The 15,845-nt window shown below is 47.1% G+C and overlaps 1 protein-coding gene across 1 annotated transcript in view; it reads left to right on the forward strand.

The window, feature by feature from the left end:
* ADAM12 (ADAM metallopeptidase domain 12) overlaps positions 1 to 15,845 on the forward strand; it is a 360,531-nt gene that overhangs the window by 227,755 nt on the left and 116,931 nt on the right. Inside the window, exon 5 of the mRNA XM_010859570.1 lies at positions 3,370 to 3,446. Within this exon, the coding sequence (XP_010857872.1) occupies positions 3,370 to 3,446 (77 nt within the window). The remainder of the gene's footprint in view (positions 1 to 3,369; positions 3,447 to 15,845) is intronic.

Here is a 15,845-nt window from a genome sequence, read left to right on the forward strand (position 1 = left end):
TTGCAGAGCTTAAAATTTGATTCTAAAATTCACCTGAGAGAGAAAATAGCCTATAATAGTGTAGAAACTTTTGAACAAAAATAGGATCAAAAGAAAACTCACTCTCAGCAAGGTTGCTGAGACAAATTAGGGAAGTAATAGATTTCTAAAAAATGGTTCAGGGCATCTGGATATCCACATGCAGAAGAATGAAAATGGACCCCTACTTTAAGCATTTATGAAAATTAATTCAAAGTGAATCAAATATCTAAATGCAAGAGCTAAACCTGCAGAACTCTTAAAAATAAGTCTTCATCACCTTAGGTTGGATAAGGGTCTATCAGATATGGGACCTAAAGCATGAGCAAATAAATTAAAAAATAGAGAGTTTGGACCTCATCAAAGTGATCCGCTTTTGTGCTTCAAAATACATCAAGAAAGTGAGAGAACAACACACAAAGTGGGAGAAAGTATTTTCAAATCACATAAGGTCTAGTATCCAGGTTACATAAAGAACTCTTTCAGCTCAACAATGAAAAGACAGAAACCCAGTTAAAAAGCAGGGAAAGGATTTGAGTAGACATTTCTCCAGAGAAGATAGACCAGTGGCCAATAAGCATATGAAAGGATGTTCGGGGACCTCCCTGGCGGTCCAGGTGTTAGGACTCTGAGCTCCCAGTACAGGGGGTGCGGGTTCTATCCCTGGTTGGGAAACCAGGATCCCACATGCCGTGCAGCACAGCCAAAAAAGGATGTTCAACATTTTAAGTCATTATGAAAATCAAAACCACAGAGAGATACTACTTCACATACACTAGGACGGACGTAATCAACAGCGTAGACAATAGCATGTGTGGGCAAGGATGCGAAGTTTGCACATTCCTCCCACACTCCAAGGATGCGAAGTTTGCACATTCCTCCCACACTCCGAGAATGCAAAATGGTTCAGCTGCTTGGAAAAAAAGTTCAGCAGTGCTTCACAATGTTGACAGAGTCACCATAAAATCTAGCAATCCCACCTACCCATTTGTAACCATATACCTACCACAGTATATACCCAAGAGAACCAAAAAGCATGTCCACACTAAAACTTGTAGGCACATGTTCATGGCAGCACTATTCAAAACAGCTAGAAAGTGGAAACAGCCCAAATTCCCATCAAGTGTTGAATGGGAAAACAAAATTTGGTATATCTCTACAACATCATTTTGGGCTTCCCTGGTGGCTCAATGGAAAAAAAAAAAAAATCTGCCTACCAATGCTGGAGACTTGAGTTCAATCCCTGGGTCAGGAAGATTACCTGGAGGAGGAAATGTCAACCCACCCTAGTATTCTTGCCTGGGAAATCCCATGGACAGAGAAGCCTGGCAGGCTACAGTCCATGGGGTCACAAAGAGTCAGACACGACTAAGTACACAATGTCATTTTATTCAGCAATGAAAAGGAATGAAGTACCAATACTCATTTCAATGCTACAATGTGAATGGACCTTGATAACATTATGCTAAGTGAAGGAAGTCAAACACAAAAGGCCACATTATGTACAATTCCACTTACGTGAAATGAACAGAAGAGGCAGATTCGTAGAGACAGGAAGTAGTTTAGTGGTTGCTGGGGGTGGGGCATAGTGGAAGTGCCTGCTAATGGGTGCGAGGTTTCTGTGGATGATGAAAATGTTTTGGAATTAGATGTGATGCTGGCACAACATTGTGAAGGCCGTAATGCCCGAAATAGCATGCTTTTAAAAGGGTGATTTTATGGTACGTGAAAGGAATCACAATCCAAAGAGAGAACTTGCTCTGATATCAAAATGTTCCTATAGAAAAATAGGAATGAAAACAGTGTGGTGACGGCTCAGGAATGGACTGAGAGACGTCTGCCTCAGTGGTCTAGCCCAGAGAACAGAGGCGGAGCCAGATACGTGTGTGGTTATTCAATACACGACAAGGGGACTAAGAAGAGGAACATGGTGGTGAAGGACAGCTGGCTCTTGGTTCATGGGGCAAGTTAGATTGCAATGTCACACCTACACAAGAAAAAATTCCAATTTAAAGAGCTAATCCTCAGACTATAGAAACAGAAGAAAACAAGAGAGGACATCTGAATAACCTTGAAGAAAGCCATCTAAAGTAATACCCAAGGTGTATCAATTTGACTTTAGGAGAACTGGAAAGTCTGTACAACAAAAGATACCATGAGTCAGGTAAAAAGACATTTCTTACAGAGTAACAGGCAAAGTGTCAGTATCCTGAATATGTAAAGGACTTCCAGAATCCACAAGAGAAAGTCCAAAGAACAAGTGCCCTGCAGCACTCCCATCTCCTGCCTTTCAGATGATCCCAAAAGTTTGTCCTCGGTTCATTGACAAAGAGATCATCGTGGCCCCTTTCTCACGGTATCATCAGATTTCCCTGGCCACCCAGTCTCCTCCAGTCCCCTTGCTTAGCACAGTCAAGGTGGTCTTTGGCACGTTGTCTCTATCAGGCAGGACAACGGGACACCCAGCCCTGCCCTGGAAAAGTGAGTCCCTGACCGAAGGAGCTGTGTGCTGAGGCTGAAACTCCAGCGCCCACTTCCCCTGCCCCTTGGAAGACGCAGCCCACTGCTGGGGACCACACACCGGTGGACTTTGGATGCCTTCAATGAGGAGCGCTGAGTGCACTTAGCCAGCCAGCCACTTAATTGGGGCTGCAACGAAACCTTTGTTCAACGATAAAATTAACCTTGATTCCGGACAGGTATCTGTCTTCACTGAGGAGGTGTCCATGCTGTGATTTCTTTTGGCAAGTGACATGATTAAAGAAATTGAATCTTGCAGGCACGTCACCCAGGGATTTTTGCCTCAGAAGACCTTCTTATTTTTCTCTCCTGCTAGGAGAGCCTCTCTGCTCTCAGTTGGGCAATTCATCCAGGAACCCTCTCTGTCTCCTCACCCCGCCTTCCTCCCATCTCCTTTTCTGTTTTCCTAAGTCATAGATTTAGGCCTCACTTTATTGCATTTCACAGTGTGCTTAAATACCCCATACGGTTCCTCGTCTCATTACAAAAGACAATTTACATGAGTGGGAAATGGCAATGGCCATGTGATTTGTTCAGCTGCTGGACTGTGTCAAACCTTCTGCATCAGGGCTTTCCTGAAGGTTTCAGAGAGATGAAAATGAAGCCGGGATGCGATTAAAGACCCTCCTCATAATCTCTTAAGCAAATCAGATATTCCTGCCATGGATCCTGGCTGGGTCACGAGGGGCTGGCATGAAACATTAAGACCGCTGGTTCAATATCTTATGCCAAAGGGAATTCCATTGCTGAAAGCAAGGTGGTTGGAGACGGTGGTTTTATTGTGAGTGGGCAGGACGGCATCGTGACTGAGTGGCTGTCTCGTCTTTTCAGGGTCACTGTTATTATCATGGACGTGTGCAAGGCTCTTCCGGATCAGCGGTCAGTCTCAGCACTTGTTCTGGTCTCAGGTAAGTGACCTTGATGGTGACAACTCTGCTCTTAAGCACAGCTACCGCGGACCACCCCCCTTCTCCAGTCGCTCTAAAGGAATACAGCAGTGGGTGGGCCTCGCCTCCACAGGACCCAGGAGTCCTCTTGTGAAAACTTGAAAGCCCCATGCCCCCCACCTCCTCAGGACCACCCCGTCTGTCCCCACTGCAACCCCCCCACTGCAGTGTGCCTTCCTTGGCTGCCCCTCTTTCAAGGTCATCCTCAGGCCTGTACATTGGCTGCTTTCCAGCATCTAAGGATTTGGAGACTATCTTTTGTCCATGTGGCTCCATGCTAAACAATTTCTGGTGTTAAAAAAAAAAAAAGGACTTTAGGTATCTGCATTTCAACTGCTTGCTTCATAAAAATGAAAAGGGCCTCTTCTCACTAGGAGACAAAGCAAGCAACTGACTGAGCACAGATGCAGGTGAGCCAAGGACAGGTGTGGCCAAACCAGTGATATTAGCTGCTGCTGCTGCTAAGTAGCTACAGTCATGTCCAACTCTGTGGGACCCCATAGACGGCAACCCACCAGGCTCCCCCATCCCTGGGATTCTCCAGGCAAGAACACTGGAATGGGTTGCCATTTCCTTCTCCAATGCATGAAAGTGAAAAGTGAAAGTGAAATCGCTCAGTCATGTCCGACTCTTCTCGACCCTATGGACTGCAGCCCACCAGGCTCCTCCATCCATGGGATTTTCCAGGCAAGAGTACTGGAGTGGGGTGCCATTGCCTTCTCTGGTGATATTAACTAACTAGGTTTAAATCATGAAGATGAAGGACTGGGTAGACAGAGCATTCTGAGTAATATTTAAATAGGACAGGTCCACCCGCTGTGCTTGGCCTTGCTGCTGCCTCTCTACTCCACATCCTTCATCCCGGGCCCATCCCCCCAAAGGTGCAGGTAACTGTCAGGGCCCCACACAGAGGGGTCCACCTCTCTGACCAGCTTCCCCAGAGGGGCTGAGTCTCAGCGGCCCACCTCCTGTCTCCGGCACCTGGAGATCGTTCCCTCCTGTGGGTACCTGGCACAGACCACAGTTTGGCAGAGGGATCCTGTGACATACTTGTGGCTGGAGTTTCGGGGAAAGTCAGGGGAACAAGTGTTGCGGCATCTGGGGTCGACCACCAAGGCTGGGTGGGGAGCCTGACAGAGCTCACTGCGTGGAGATGGTGCTCCGAAGAATGTCAGCTTCCCAGATCTTTGTGCTGTTGCTGCAAAAGCAGCAGACCGTGCGTCAACAGAGAAATTCCGGAGTTATGCAGTCAACTCTGTGATCTTGCGAGGGGAGAATCAGACCGGAGACAAAGCTGTATTCGATCAACTGCTCCCTGGTGGAAGAATCAATTGCAAGGGGGGATACAAAAGCAACTGGAGTAGCACCAGCCTGGGAGAGTTTGAGAAAGAAAATAGGGATTAAAAATCAAGTGAAATATGGTGTGACCCCAGAATACATTCAGAGCTAGGAATGTGGAGGAAAAGTCGAGAGTCCTGAGGGACGCATTAATTAGAGCCCAGCAGATTACAGTCCTGCAGAGAAGGAACATCCTGCTTTGCTTCAAAAAGGGCTGATCAAAAGATGGGCAGGCAGGGAGAGCTCCGTCCTGGAAGAGAGAAGAGAGGGAGGAAGCAAACAAGTCATCCTTCTTCACTTGAGTCTCGAAGGGGGAGAGATAAGGAGAGAGAAAGGCCTAGAGATCCCAGTAGACAGGGGGATTAAAGAGGAAACAGCTTTTTAATGGAGGGAATGAAGTCCAGCGTGGAAAATAGGTCATAACAACGAGCTCAGCCATGGAGCTTATCCTTCCTTTGAAAGGACTCCAAGTCAAACGGGAAGTTCAGGCCGTAAGTTAGTTTTGTACCGTATCGTATGTCTCCCCAAGATGCCCTGCCCTCCTTAGCACGGTTTCAGCCCAGTGTTCCTGGTTCTCCTGGTCTCTCTCTTGTTTGCACTCGCTGCTGCATGCCTCATCCCCTGCTCCCGAGGCCCTAGCCCAGGAGTATCCCCATGACCAACAGATGCTCCACAGCACTGTCGGGCACAAGTACCAAACTGTTCCAATGGTGGGGAGAGGATGCTGCCCTCACCCCCGAGAGAAGCTCAGCGGCTGTGTTTTTTGATGGAACAGATGTCCAGCCCTGACTCCCTCCCACTGGAGCATCCACACAGCCATGTCCCCGTGTCCTGATTTGATTCACAGACACCACCCTGGCCAGAGAGAGCATGAGATCCTGGAGGGAAGCAACTGTCTCTCGCCATGTCTCCTTGTTCTCTCGCTCCCCACCTCTCAGTTCCTGCTCAGAAATCTGGTACAAGGAGTCTCGGGGGCTCAGAGTCTTCCCATCCCCTGTAGGCAGGATGGTTAAAATTAGGCTTCATTTCTTAAGGAACCACCTTTTTGCTTGAACAGACGTAAGGAAAAGCATTCACAAGATAGATGAGGAAGCTGGTAGATCTGTAAACCAGGCATTTGTTGTAATGACAGATGCATTTTTAAGTGGGGTTTACAATACCTGAGCATAGATATGCACACGCTCACAAAATGATTACTTTCATTATAATGGTTATTTCTGATTCCACGGGCCATAGCACTAGTCAACTCTATCTTTTGAAAAATAAGTTGATGGACTATTTTTCAATAGTGTTGGGAGGCAAGAAGTATTCCTGCATTTTGTGTTATAGTCGATTTCATTATATAAAATTTAGTGCAGTAAACTTTATATTACATACCTAAAATACATACAAAACATTAAATGAACACAGCAATGTGTGTACTTATTCAATTAGCAAATACGCTCACATCTGAGTATTTTTGTTTAATTGAATTTCTGAAACTATCTCATGCTGCCTCCCACATCTAAGATGTGCTGAGAGCCTATTGTATAGTCAAAGCTATGCTTTTCCCAGGAGTCATGTATGGATGAGAGAGTTGGACCATAAAGAAGGCTGAGTGCCAAAAAATTGATGCTTTTGAACTGTGGTGCTGGGGAAGACTCTTGAGAGTCCCTTGGACAGCAAGGAGATCAAACCAGTCAGTGCTAAAGGAAATCAGTCTTAAATATTCATTGGAAGGATTGACACTGAAGCTAAAGCTCCAATATTTTGGCCACCTGATGCGAAGAGCCGACTCATTAAAAAGACCCTGATGCTGGGGAAGATTGAAGGCAGGAGGAGAAGGGGACGACAGAGGATGAGATGGTTGGATGGCATCACCAACTTGATGGACATGAGTTTGAGTAAACTCCAGGAGATGGTGATGGACAGGGAGGCCTGGTGTGCTGCAGTCCATGGGGTTGCAAAGAGTCGGACACGACTGAGCGACTGAACAACAACTAAATTGAATTGATCCCTTTGAAGAAGTCGACCAGAAATCTCAGTTGAGAAAGTGAACAAAGAATCTTAGGAAGAAAGCAAGATGGAGGGAGCAAGACTAGAGCTGGGAAATGAGGCTCAGCCCTCCTGCAGGACCAGGAGTGAAGGGTTGCTGTGGGCTGAAGATGCTGTGGGGTCGCTGGCCTCCCTGGTACCTCGAAGCCAGACTTGAGTGCTTGCCAATGCAGGTGGATGTGGGTTCTCCAGGTCTCACAGCTCAACCTAAATGACCCAGGCCACAGTGGTCTAAGGGGCTGAAAAGTCAGGCACGTGGAGATGGCCTTGCCTGTGCTGTCCTATCTGCTAGAAAGGCAGGGCCCTGGGCCCACCCTGGTACTGCCTAGAACCTGGCACATTATAAATGTTCAATAAATGCTGGTGGAATCAATGTGCTGTCCCCAGGCCATCAGGAGGGCAGTGAAATTTAATTCTAGCCAGTCCAAAGTTTATTTAAAAAAAAAAAATCTTCAAAGCGTAGTAGATCATATTAAGAAAGAAATTAGATTAGAGTGGAAGTGAAGTGAATTTGACCTTGACCTCTGTTCTGTGACCTTCTGCTCCTGTAGCTTCTATTCGTCTGGGCTGCACTGGCCTCCCTTCACCCCGCAGGTCACACCCTCCCTGCCCAGGGCTCTTCTGCTCCAGTCACCTTCTTCCCATGGAGACACTCATTCCGTCATCCTGTGTAAACATCTGTGGGGGGCCACAGCTGGGCTCGGAGCCCATCCACACCATCTCCAAGGCTGCTCTGGTCCCCACCCTGCAGGACCCCAAGGTCAAGTCCCAATTCTCCCAGGCCCCACTCTCATTCAAAGCGTGGAAAGTCCAAATCCCAACTCCTCCATCCCCAGACGGGCTCCCCTCCTGAACTCTTTTCCATTACAGATCCAGCCCATCCCAGGCTCCTAAGTGTGGCGCCTGGGGGTCTCTGAATACCTCCCGCAGGGCCCCAGACCCTGTCTGTGTTCCCTAACTCCCGCTTACAGTATCCCCCCTTCCCCATTTCCCCACCACCACCCCTGAGCAGCCCTCCCACCCAGGTTTTTAAATTGCCTCCCACCCACACTTCCTGCCTCCACCCTTCCCATCACGACCATCTTGCACATTCCAGAAGGTCGTGTTTCAAAAACACTGCTTGATCATCTAAGTCCCGCCATCCTCTGCACTCCAAACCACACAGCTCCATAAGCTGTACACATCAGAGCCTCTTTTTCACTCCAATGCTTGTTCAACAATGTTTCCACAGGCGTTTATCCATCACCTCCTCACATGCCATCCCTGCCCAGCCAGACATCATTTTAATGTAACAAAGTCAGGGCCACGAAGTAGGTCACACAGAACCACACAAGAAACTCAGCAGAGGGGCCCAGGGAACCATGCAGGAAGGGATGGTGGGCGTGGACCTCACAGGTTTTGGGTCAGCCTGGAAGCCTCTGCCCGAGGGCTGCCCCGGACGGTGGAAGCCTCTGCCGGGAGATGTAGCCCTAAGGCAGCTGGCATCCTACGGGCCAGAGGGTGGGGGTCACCACTGGTTACAAGAGAAGGAGCCTGTGGATTTGACTGAGGCCGGGACAGAGGTGGGGAAGGCAGAGGAAGAGGGGCCAGCAGGAGCCAGGTCCTGGGGGCTGGAGGTTGGAGATGCCTAGAAGAGTCGGCATCGTCATCTGCACGAAGCGTGTGCAGCGCAGGAAGTGATGTGGCCACAGGGGCAGCCTGTGGGCTACAGCCAAGGTCAGCGCCTTGCCCATGGCTGATCACTGTCCGGGTCCCATGCCAACCCCCCTTCTGTGGGCCCTGCTGTCCATCCACATATGTCTCTCTTTCATTCACTGCATTCTGAGTGTGCTCAGACCTTTGTTTCACCTGCTCTCCTACTCCTTCAACCCCTCACCTGGTTCCCGAGCTGCCTCGCATCTCCAGGTCCCCCCAGAGCTCCCTTCAAGGCCCCCCGTTTCCCACAGGCCGTTTATCAACCATGCTGGGCTGACTGCCGGCCTGTGGGCAGCTCGGAGTTGCTCTGGCATTTTATACTTGGAAGTCAGTGGTGCCCACCCTGGCACAAGCCCTCAGGGACATAGGAGAGGGGCTGACCATCCAGAGTGGCCAAGGACAGGGAGCAGGCTGGGGAGCCAGGTCCAGCCGTGGGCCATGTTGTTTTCCTAGGCCTGCTTTAACACAGGACCACACACTGGAGGGCTTAAAGCACTAGCAGGGTCTCCTCTCGTGGTGCCGGAAGCCAGAAGTCTGAATCAAGGTGCTGGCAGGGTTAGCCCCTTCTGCAGGCTCTGCGGGAGAATCCTTCCATGCCTGGCTCCTGGCCGTCCTCAGCATTCCTAGGCTTGTGGCCGCATCTCTGCTGTCTCTGCCTCTGTCCATGTGACTTCATCCCTGGGTCCCTGTGCTTCTCATTTTTCCATCTCTTATGAGGACACACATCACTGAATTTAGGTTCTACCCTAAGTCCAGAATAATCTCATCTTGAGATCCTGAAACTTATCACATTTGCAAAATTCAAGAGCCGGGGAAGCTGAGCAGTGACTGCTAATGGAACAGGGTTTGCTTCGAGGGTGATGAGAGTGTTCAGGGGTAGACAGGGATGCTGTTTGTACGACTCAGTGAATATACTAAAACCCAGGGGATTGCATGCTTTAAAGAGGAAGCTTAATGGTTGGTGAATTAGTTCTCAATATAGCTGTTATTTTTAAAAGGAGCCTGGCTCGGGGTAGCCATCAATCATAGCTGCTATTTTTATTATCGATGTGCCAGCAAGAGGTATTCTTAAAATCTTTTATGACAGCTTGTTTTACCTCTTTGGTCATGTCTCCCAAACCTGGTTATAAATTACATTTGAAGCAGGAACCACAGGTGAGACGTCTTTATGGGTACCACGGGAGACGGCCCGGCATTTTGCACGTAGTAGGGGATAATGAGTATTTGTTTTGATTGCACATGAGTATTTCACATGGAAATTATTTGTTGAAATTAAGCCCAGGGACTTCCCTGGGAGTCCAGTGGTTAAGACTCTCTACTTCCCATGCAGGCGGCACGGTTCGATCCCTGGTGGGGGAATGAAGATTCCCACGTGCCATGTGGCACAGCCAAAAAATGTTTTTAAAAACTCTGATGATACTAATGGGTTCACTAGTATCACTGCTGCTATCCCTATGTTTCAAACACAAATGGGCTGGGATATTATTTTTACCCATGAGCTCCTCCCATAAAGGAACTGAAATTGAATTTCATGCCAACTCATGATTGACAGCACATTATGTGTGTGCACCAGTGCGTGCTTAGTCGTGTCTGACTCTTTGCTACCCCATACACTGTAGCCCACCAGGCTCCTCTGTCCACGGGATTTCCCAGGCAAGAATACTGGAATGGCTTTCCATTTCCTACTCCAGAGGACTTCCCGACCTAGGGATCAAACCTGTGTCCCTTGTGTCTCCTGCATCTGCAGGCGGATTCTTTACCACTGAGACTGCTGGGAAGTCCTGGCCACACAGTGTTGAGCCTAAAAGTCTTTTTTCAAGAAAATTCAGTTAGCAGCTGAACATGGAAGTAGCCAGATTAATTCATATTTTTGAATCATCGTCTTATTACAGGTTGTCAAAATCCATGTGCCCTATCCTGTTTGCCTGGGAGTGGTATGAAAAATCATAGTAAGAACAGCACCATTAAGCTGTGTTACTGCCTGATGCACCATTGCTTTGGAGATTAAAAACTGAATTTTAAGAAGAACAAAACTTATCTTGAGGAAGTACAGGTCCCCTGGGTTATCACTTTGAAAGCTAACAGAATCAACTTAAAATTTTAATAGATTTCTCTTTGTTTCCTCTGAAAGAAAAACAGTAGGATTCCAACATTTAAAATAAGGCTGGCTGTTTTCAGAGCAGTAACTCCACTTCTCTGGCCCTTTGCCTTTTGACCTCTGCCCTCCATCAAGGCCAGCCCTGTTCTGGTCTCCACATCCCTCTTGAAACAGCACCAGCAGGAGGCAGGCAGGAGAGTGTGGGAGCTGACCACCTCAAGGTTCAGATACATGGGTCAAGATTGGGTCCCACCTGTATCTCCAGCTACCTGTGTGGCCTTGACAGTGGGGAAAATGACCAGGTGTATCCTAGGCAGGGTGCCATGAGGGGTGGCCGTCCTCACCCTCAACCATCCCCTCTCCTCTGCTCTCCTCCATTCACCACCTCTGACTGCCCTGGAAGGTGGCCTTGCTGCTGCTGCTGCTGCTGCTGCTGCTGCTGCAGCTAAGTCGCTTCAGTCATGTCCGACTCTGTGCAACCCCATAGACGGCAGCCCACCAGGCTCCCCCGTCCCTGGGATTCTCCAGGCAAGAACACTGGAGTGAGTTGCCATTTCCTTCTCCAATGCATGAAAGTGAGAAGTGAAAGTGAAGTCACTCAGTCGTGTCCGACTCTTCACGACCCCATGGACTGCAACCCACCAGGCTCCTCTGTCCATGGGATTTTCCAGGCAAGAGTACTGGAGTGGGGTGCCATTGCCTTCTCCAGAAGGTGGCCTTACCCTCCCCATAAGGGCTGGTCTAGTGTTCCCCTCTGCCTCCTAATATCCCCAGGGAGAAGATACCCACACTCTTCATCTCTCCCAGACACTGCGAATTGACTTTGAAGCTTTCCCCCTCCTCTACCAGTGGGAAAAGAGCCTCACTTTCGAAGTCTGCTGGATTTAAATCCCTCACTCTGAGATACTTCCAACTCCAAGTTTACAACGAACTACCTATGACATACAACTTAAATCACATCTGCTTATCTAGCCTGGGGCCAGAAAGGGCTGTGAGAACATCAAATTTTAAATCTCAGAAACCCTGAATCCTTGAATTTTGTGTCCACTGTGGTTTCCAGCAATCTCTAGAGCTAAGTGATTAATTATACACAAGACAGGCCAAAGCAATTATTTAATTAAGATGTATTCTAGGCTGCCAATGGTTTGCAGCAAAGGGAAAGACTTCACCCCAGTTTCTCAACATCTGGCCCTTGGATGACTTAAAAGATAAAAGGAGATACCAGAACAATTTTATGACTGAATAACAATTTCTAGAAATTTTCCATTAAGTAGAAAAACTTCTTCAGTCATATGCTTCTCATGATTAGAACTTGGTGACATGTTTTACTGTAAGTTTTAAGCTTATTGAAATTCAATGCAAAATAGAAAATGTTGCAATACAAGATGAAATGTTGGTGTCATTTTCTTTTGGGGGCTGGAAAGTCAGTTTTCTAGCCAATCTCTCTTTTCCCTCCAAGTGTATTATTCATTTTCCACTTTGCCCTGGCCTCTTTTTTAAAAGAGCTTTTTCTTAATTGAAGCTTTTACAAAATCAACTTTAATAAACAGAAATCTCCTACTACCCATTCTTAACTTAGGAATCTAAGTTTTAGTTCATAAAGAACTTTTCAAAGAAAGAAAAAAAAAATGCAAGCCTCCCCAGAGTTGATGACCAGAGCCATGTCTGTATGGTCTGCTTTGAGATTCCTGAAGACGCTAGTTGGAGGGGGTGGGGGAGTATAAGAGAACACCTCTGTGCAAGGACTTTCTGTCGACCTGTGGGATTCGAAATAAGCCGAAACATCCTCAGTTACTCCAGTTTCCCCGTCTCTGAGCAGCTATGCTGCCAGTGTTGGTAACACGCAGCTTCACTCCCCAGTGTTTCCCAAGTGCCCCGTGTATCCCAGTGCCATCATTTCAGGTAGCCTGTGATCATCCTGAACATGACTGTGCTGTTCCTTCCACTGCTTCTGAGACTTCACAGAACAGGACCCGTGGAGTAAGCCAGTTGAATAATAATGAACTGATTGGTGTGTGTGGGGGGGGTTACCAGTTGTATTCAAAATAAATATTTGCCTAATTCATACCTTCTCTTTTTATGCCATTTGAGTATTAGAATACAGTCATTCCATTAAAATATAAGAACGATTAAATGGTCACTTGTAAGTAGGTCATCACTAAATGCAGGATGAGTGAATGGCTGAACAAATAAAGGAGCAATCGTGGGAGACATTTTCCAATCTCTTTCCTTTGGGAACAAGCTCAGGTTATCTGAAAGAAACTGATGGAGCACCTGACTTTTTCAGCTGTTACTTAAAGACTAAGCTATTTCTCAAATCCTTGGGTTCAGGCTATATAAATCACATGTGAGAACTGACTCCCTAAACTTGGAGTCCATGGACCACATCCATGGTTTTGAATCTCCTTAAATTTTCTGCAAAATATTATGGATCTATGTATATGTGACGGAGAAGGCAATGGCACCCCACTCCAGTACTCTTGCCTGGAAAATCCCATGGACGGAGGAACCTGGTAGGCTGCAGTCCATGGGGTCGCTAAGAGTCGGACACGACTGAGCGACTTCACTTTCACTTTTCACTTTCCTGCATTGGAGAAGGAAATGGCAACCCACTCCAGTGTTCTTGCCTGGAGAATCCCAGGGACGGGGGAGCCTGGTGGGCTGCCGTCTATGGGTCGCACAGAGTCGGACATGACCGAAGTGACTTAGCGGCAGCAGCAGCATGTATGTGTGAATTCTCCTGGGGAGAGTGTAAGGAGATTCATGTCTCAAGAAAGGTTAAGAGTCAGTGTGTTTTAAGTGTCTATTTACAATCAGATGAATTTTCCATGAAAATTGTGTTCATTTATGATTGTGGTCAACATGATTGGTAACAGAAGTTGCTAGATGTGTGGGAACTCTCAGAGCTGCCAGTTTACTGTTACCCAAATTTCCATTTCTCCAAAAAAAACTCATTTCAACATCAGGAAGAGCCTGTTTAAAGAATTTCCTGTTCCACATTGGAAAGAGAAAGTCAAAAACCAACCTGTAGGCTGATGTTCCCCCATCACTTAAAGGAAGCTGACATGGCTCACTTCCAAGAAGTAGGACACAGCCTTAGTGACAGATTTTCTCTTCTTGGGGTCCAAGATCACTGCAGACGGTAACTGCAGCCATGAAATTAGAAGATGTTTGCTCCTTGGAAGAAAAGCTATGACAAACCTAGACGGTGTATTAAAAAGCAGAGACATCACTTTGCCAACAAAGGTCCCCATAGTCCAGTAGTCATGTACAGATGTGAAAGTTGGACCATAAAGAATACTGAGCACTGAAGAACTAATACTTTCAAACTGTGGTGCTGGTGAAGACTCTTGAGAGTCCCTTGGACAACAAGGAAATCAAACCAGTCAATCCTAAAGGAAAGCAACCCTAAATATTCATTAGAAGGACTGACACTGAAGCTGAAGCTCCAGTAAGTTGTCCACTTGATGTGAACAGCTGATTCATTGGAAAAGACCCTAATGCTGGTACAGATTGAAGATTGAAAGCAAAAGGAAAAGAGGGTGGCAGAGGATGAGGTGGTTGGATGGCATCACCAATTCAATGAACATGAACTTGAGCAAACTCTAGGAGATTGTGAGGGACAGGGAGGCCTGGCATGCTGCAGTCCTTGGGGTCACAAACACTTGACTTAGTGACTGAACAACAGCAAGGACACAGCCTCAGCTCTGTCCTTCTCCAGAAGGTCACACATGCCTTGGGGTCCATGAGCTAATGCCACCTTCTGTCTCTGCAAGTTAAAATATTTAGCATATATGTCTATTTTTTAAAAGAATTTATGCATTTAGGGACCTCCTTGGTGGTCCAGTTGTTAAGACTCTGTGCTGTCACTCCAGGGGGCTCAGGTTCAATCCCTGGTCAGAGAACTAAGGTATTGCACAGCCCAAATAAATAAATAAAGTAAAATAGTTTTTTAAAAAGAATTTATATTTTTATTCCCAAATGTAAATGTTAGCACAAAGGGTTCTTTCTTCATTATCGTCACTCCTAAAGAAGCATGCATTGCAGGCAGACGCTTTACCCTCTGAGCCACCAGAGAAGCCCATAAGAAGCACAGTTATCTTATTAATGCTATGTTTTGTACCACAGAGCCACAGATGGCCAGGATAGGGAGAGACATGTGAACAAAGCACAGGATCTTCCTGAAATGGTCAGCCTTTGAATGGGTATATTAACAGAAGCCTCATCCTTGGGTCTGCCCTTGTCAATAACAAAGAGCTGCTGCTGCTGCTGCTGCTGCTGCGGCTAAGTCACTTCAGTCGTGTCCGACTCTGTGCAAGCCCATAGACAGCAGCCCACTAGGCTCCTCTGTCCCTGGGATTCTCCAGGCAAGAGTACTGGAGTGGGTTGCCATTGCCTTCTCCAATGCATGAAAGTGAAAAGTGAAAGTGAAGTTGCTCAGTCGTGCCCGACCCTTAGCAACTCCATGGACTGCAGCCTACCAGGATCCTCCGTCCATGGGATTTTCCAGGCAAGAGTACTGGAGTGGGGTGCCTTTGCCTTCTCCAAACAAAGAGCTACTGCCATGCAAGTCCTGCAACACAGCCAGGAAATGGCAGAGCTGGAACTCAAACCAGATCATTGGATTCGAAGGCCTCCTTCTTGGTCTCGGTGCTGAGGCATTCTTCAGGCCTCTAAAGAGCTGTATACCTTTAGCCCAAACAGACCCAGATGCAGACCTCAGCTCTTCGAGGAACGGTTATGTTGCTTTGTGCACTTACGTTACATTGGTTCCTTTATTCACACATTGCCCACAAATTAAATAAGCAAAGTACCCAAGAAAGCATCCTTTTTAAAACTCTTTTTTTCACTGAAGTATAGTTGGCTTACAATGTTGCGTTCGTTTCTTGTGTCCAGCAAAGTGGTTCCCCTTTTGTGTATAACAGACTCTTTTCCATTAGAGGTTATTACAAGATAATGAATATAGTTCCTTCTGCTATACAGTAGGACCTAGTTGTTATCGATGCTATATATAGTAGTTTGTATCTGTTCATCTCAAACTCCTAATTTATCCCTCACCCTCCTTTGGTCTTCCCTGGTGGCTCAGACGGTAAAGCGTCTGTCTGCAATGCAAGAGACCCAGGCTCGATCCCTGGGTTGGGAAGGTCCACTGGAGAAGGAAATGGCAGCCCACTCCAGTATTCTTGCCTGGAAAA

The sequence above is a fragment of the Bison bison genome, unplaced genomic scaffold (assembly GCF_000754665.1).
Source record: "Bison bison bison isolate TAMUID 2011002044 unplaced genomic scaffold, Bison_UMD1.0 scf7180017864456, whole genome shotgun sequence".
Lineage (NCBI taxonomy): Eukaryota > Metazoa > Chordata > Mammalia > Artiodactyla > Bovidae > Bison > Bison bison.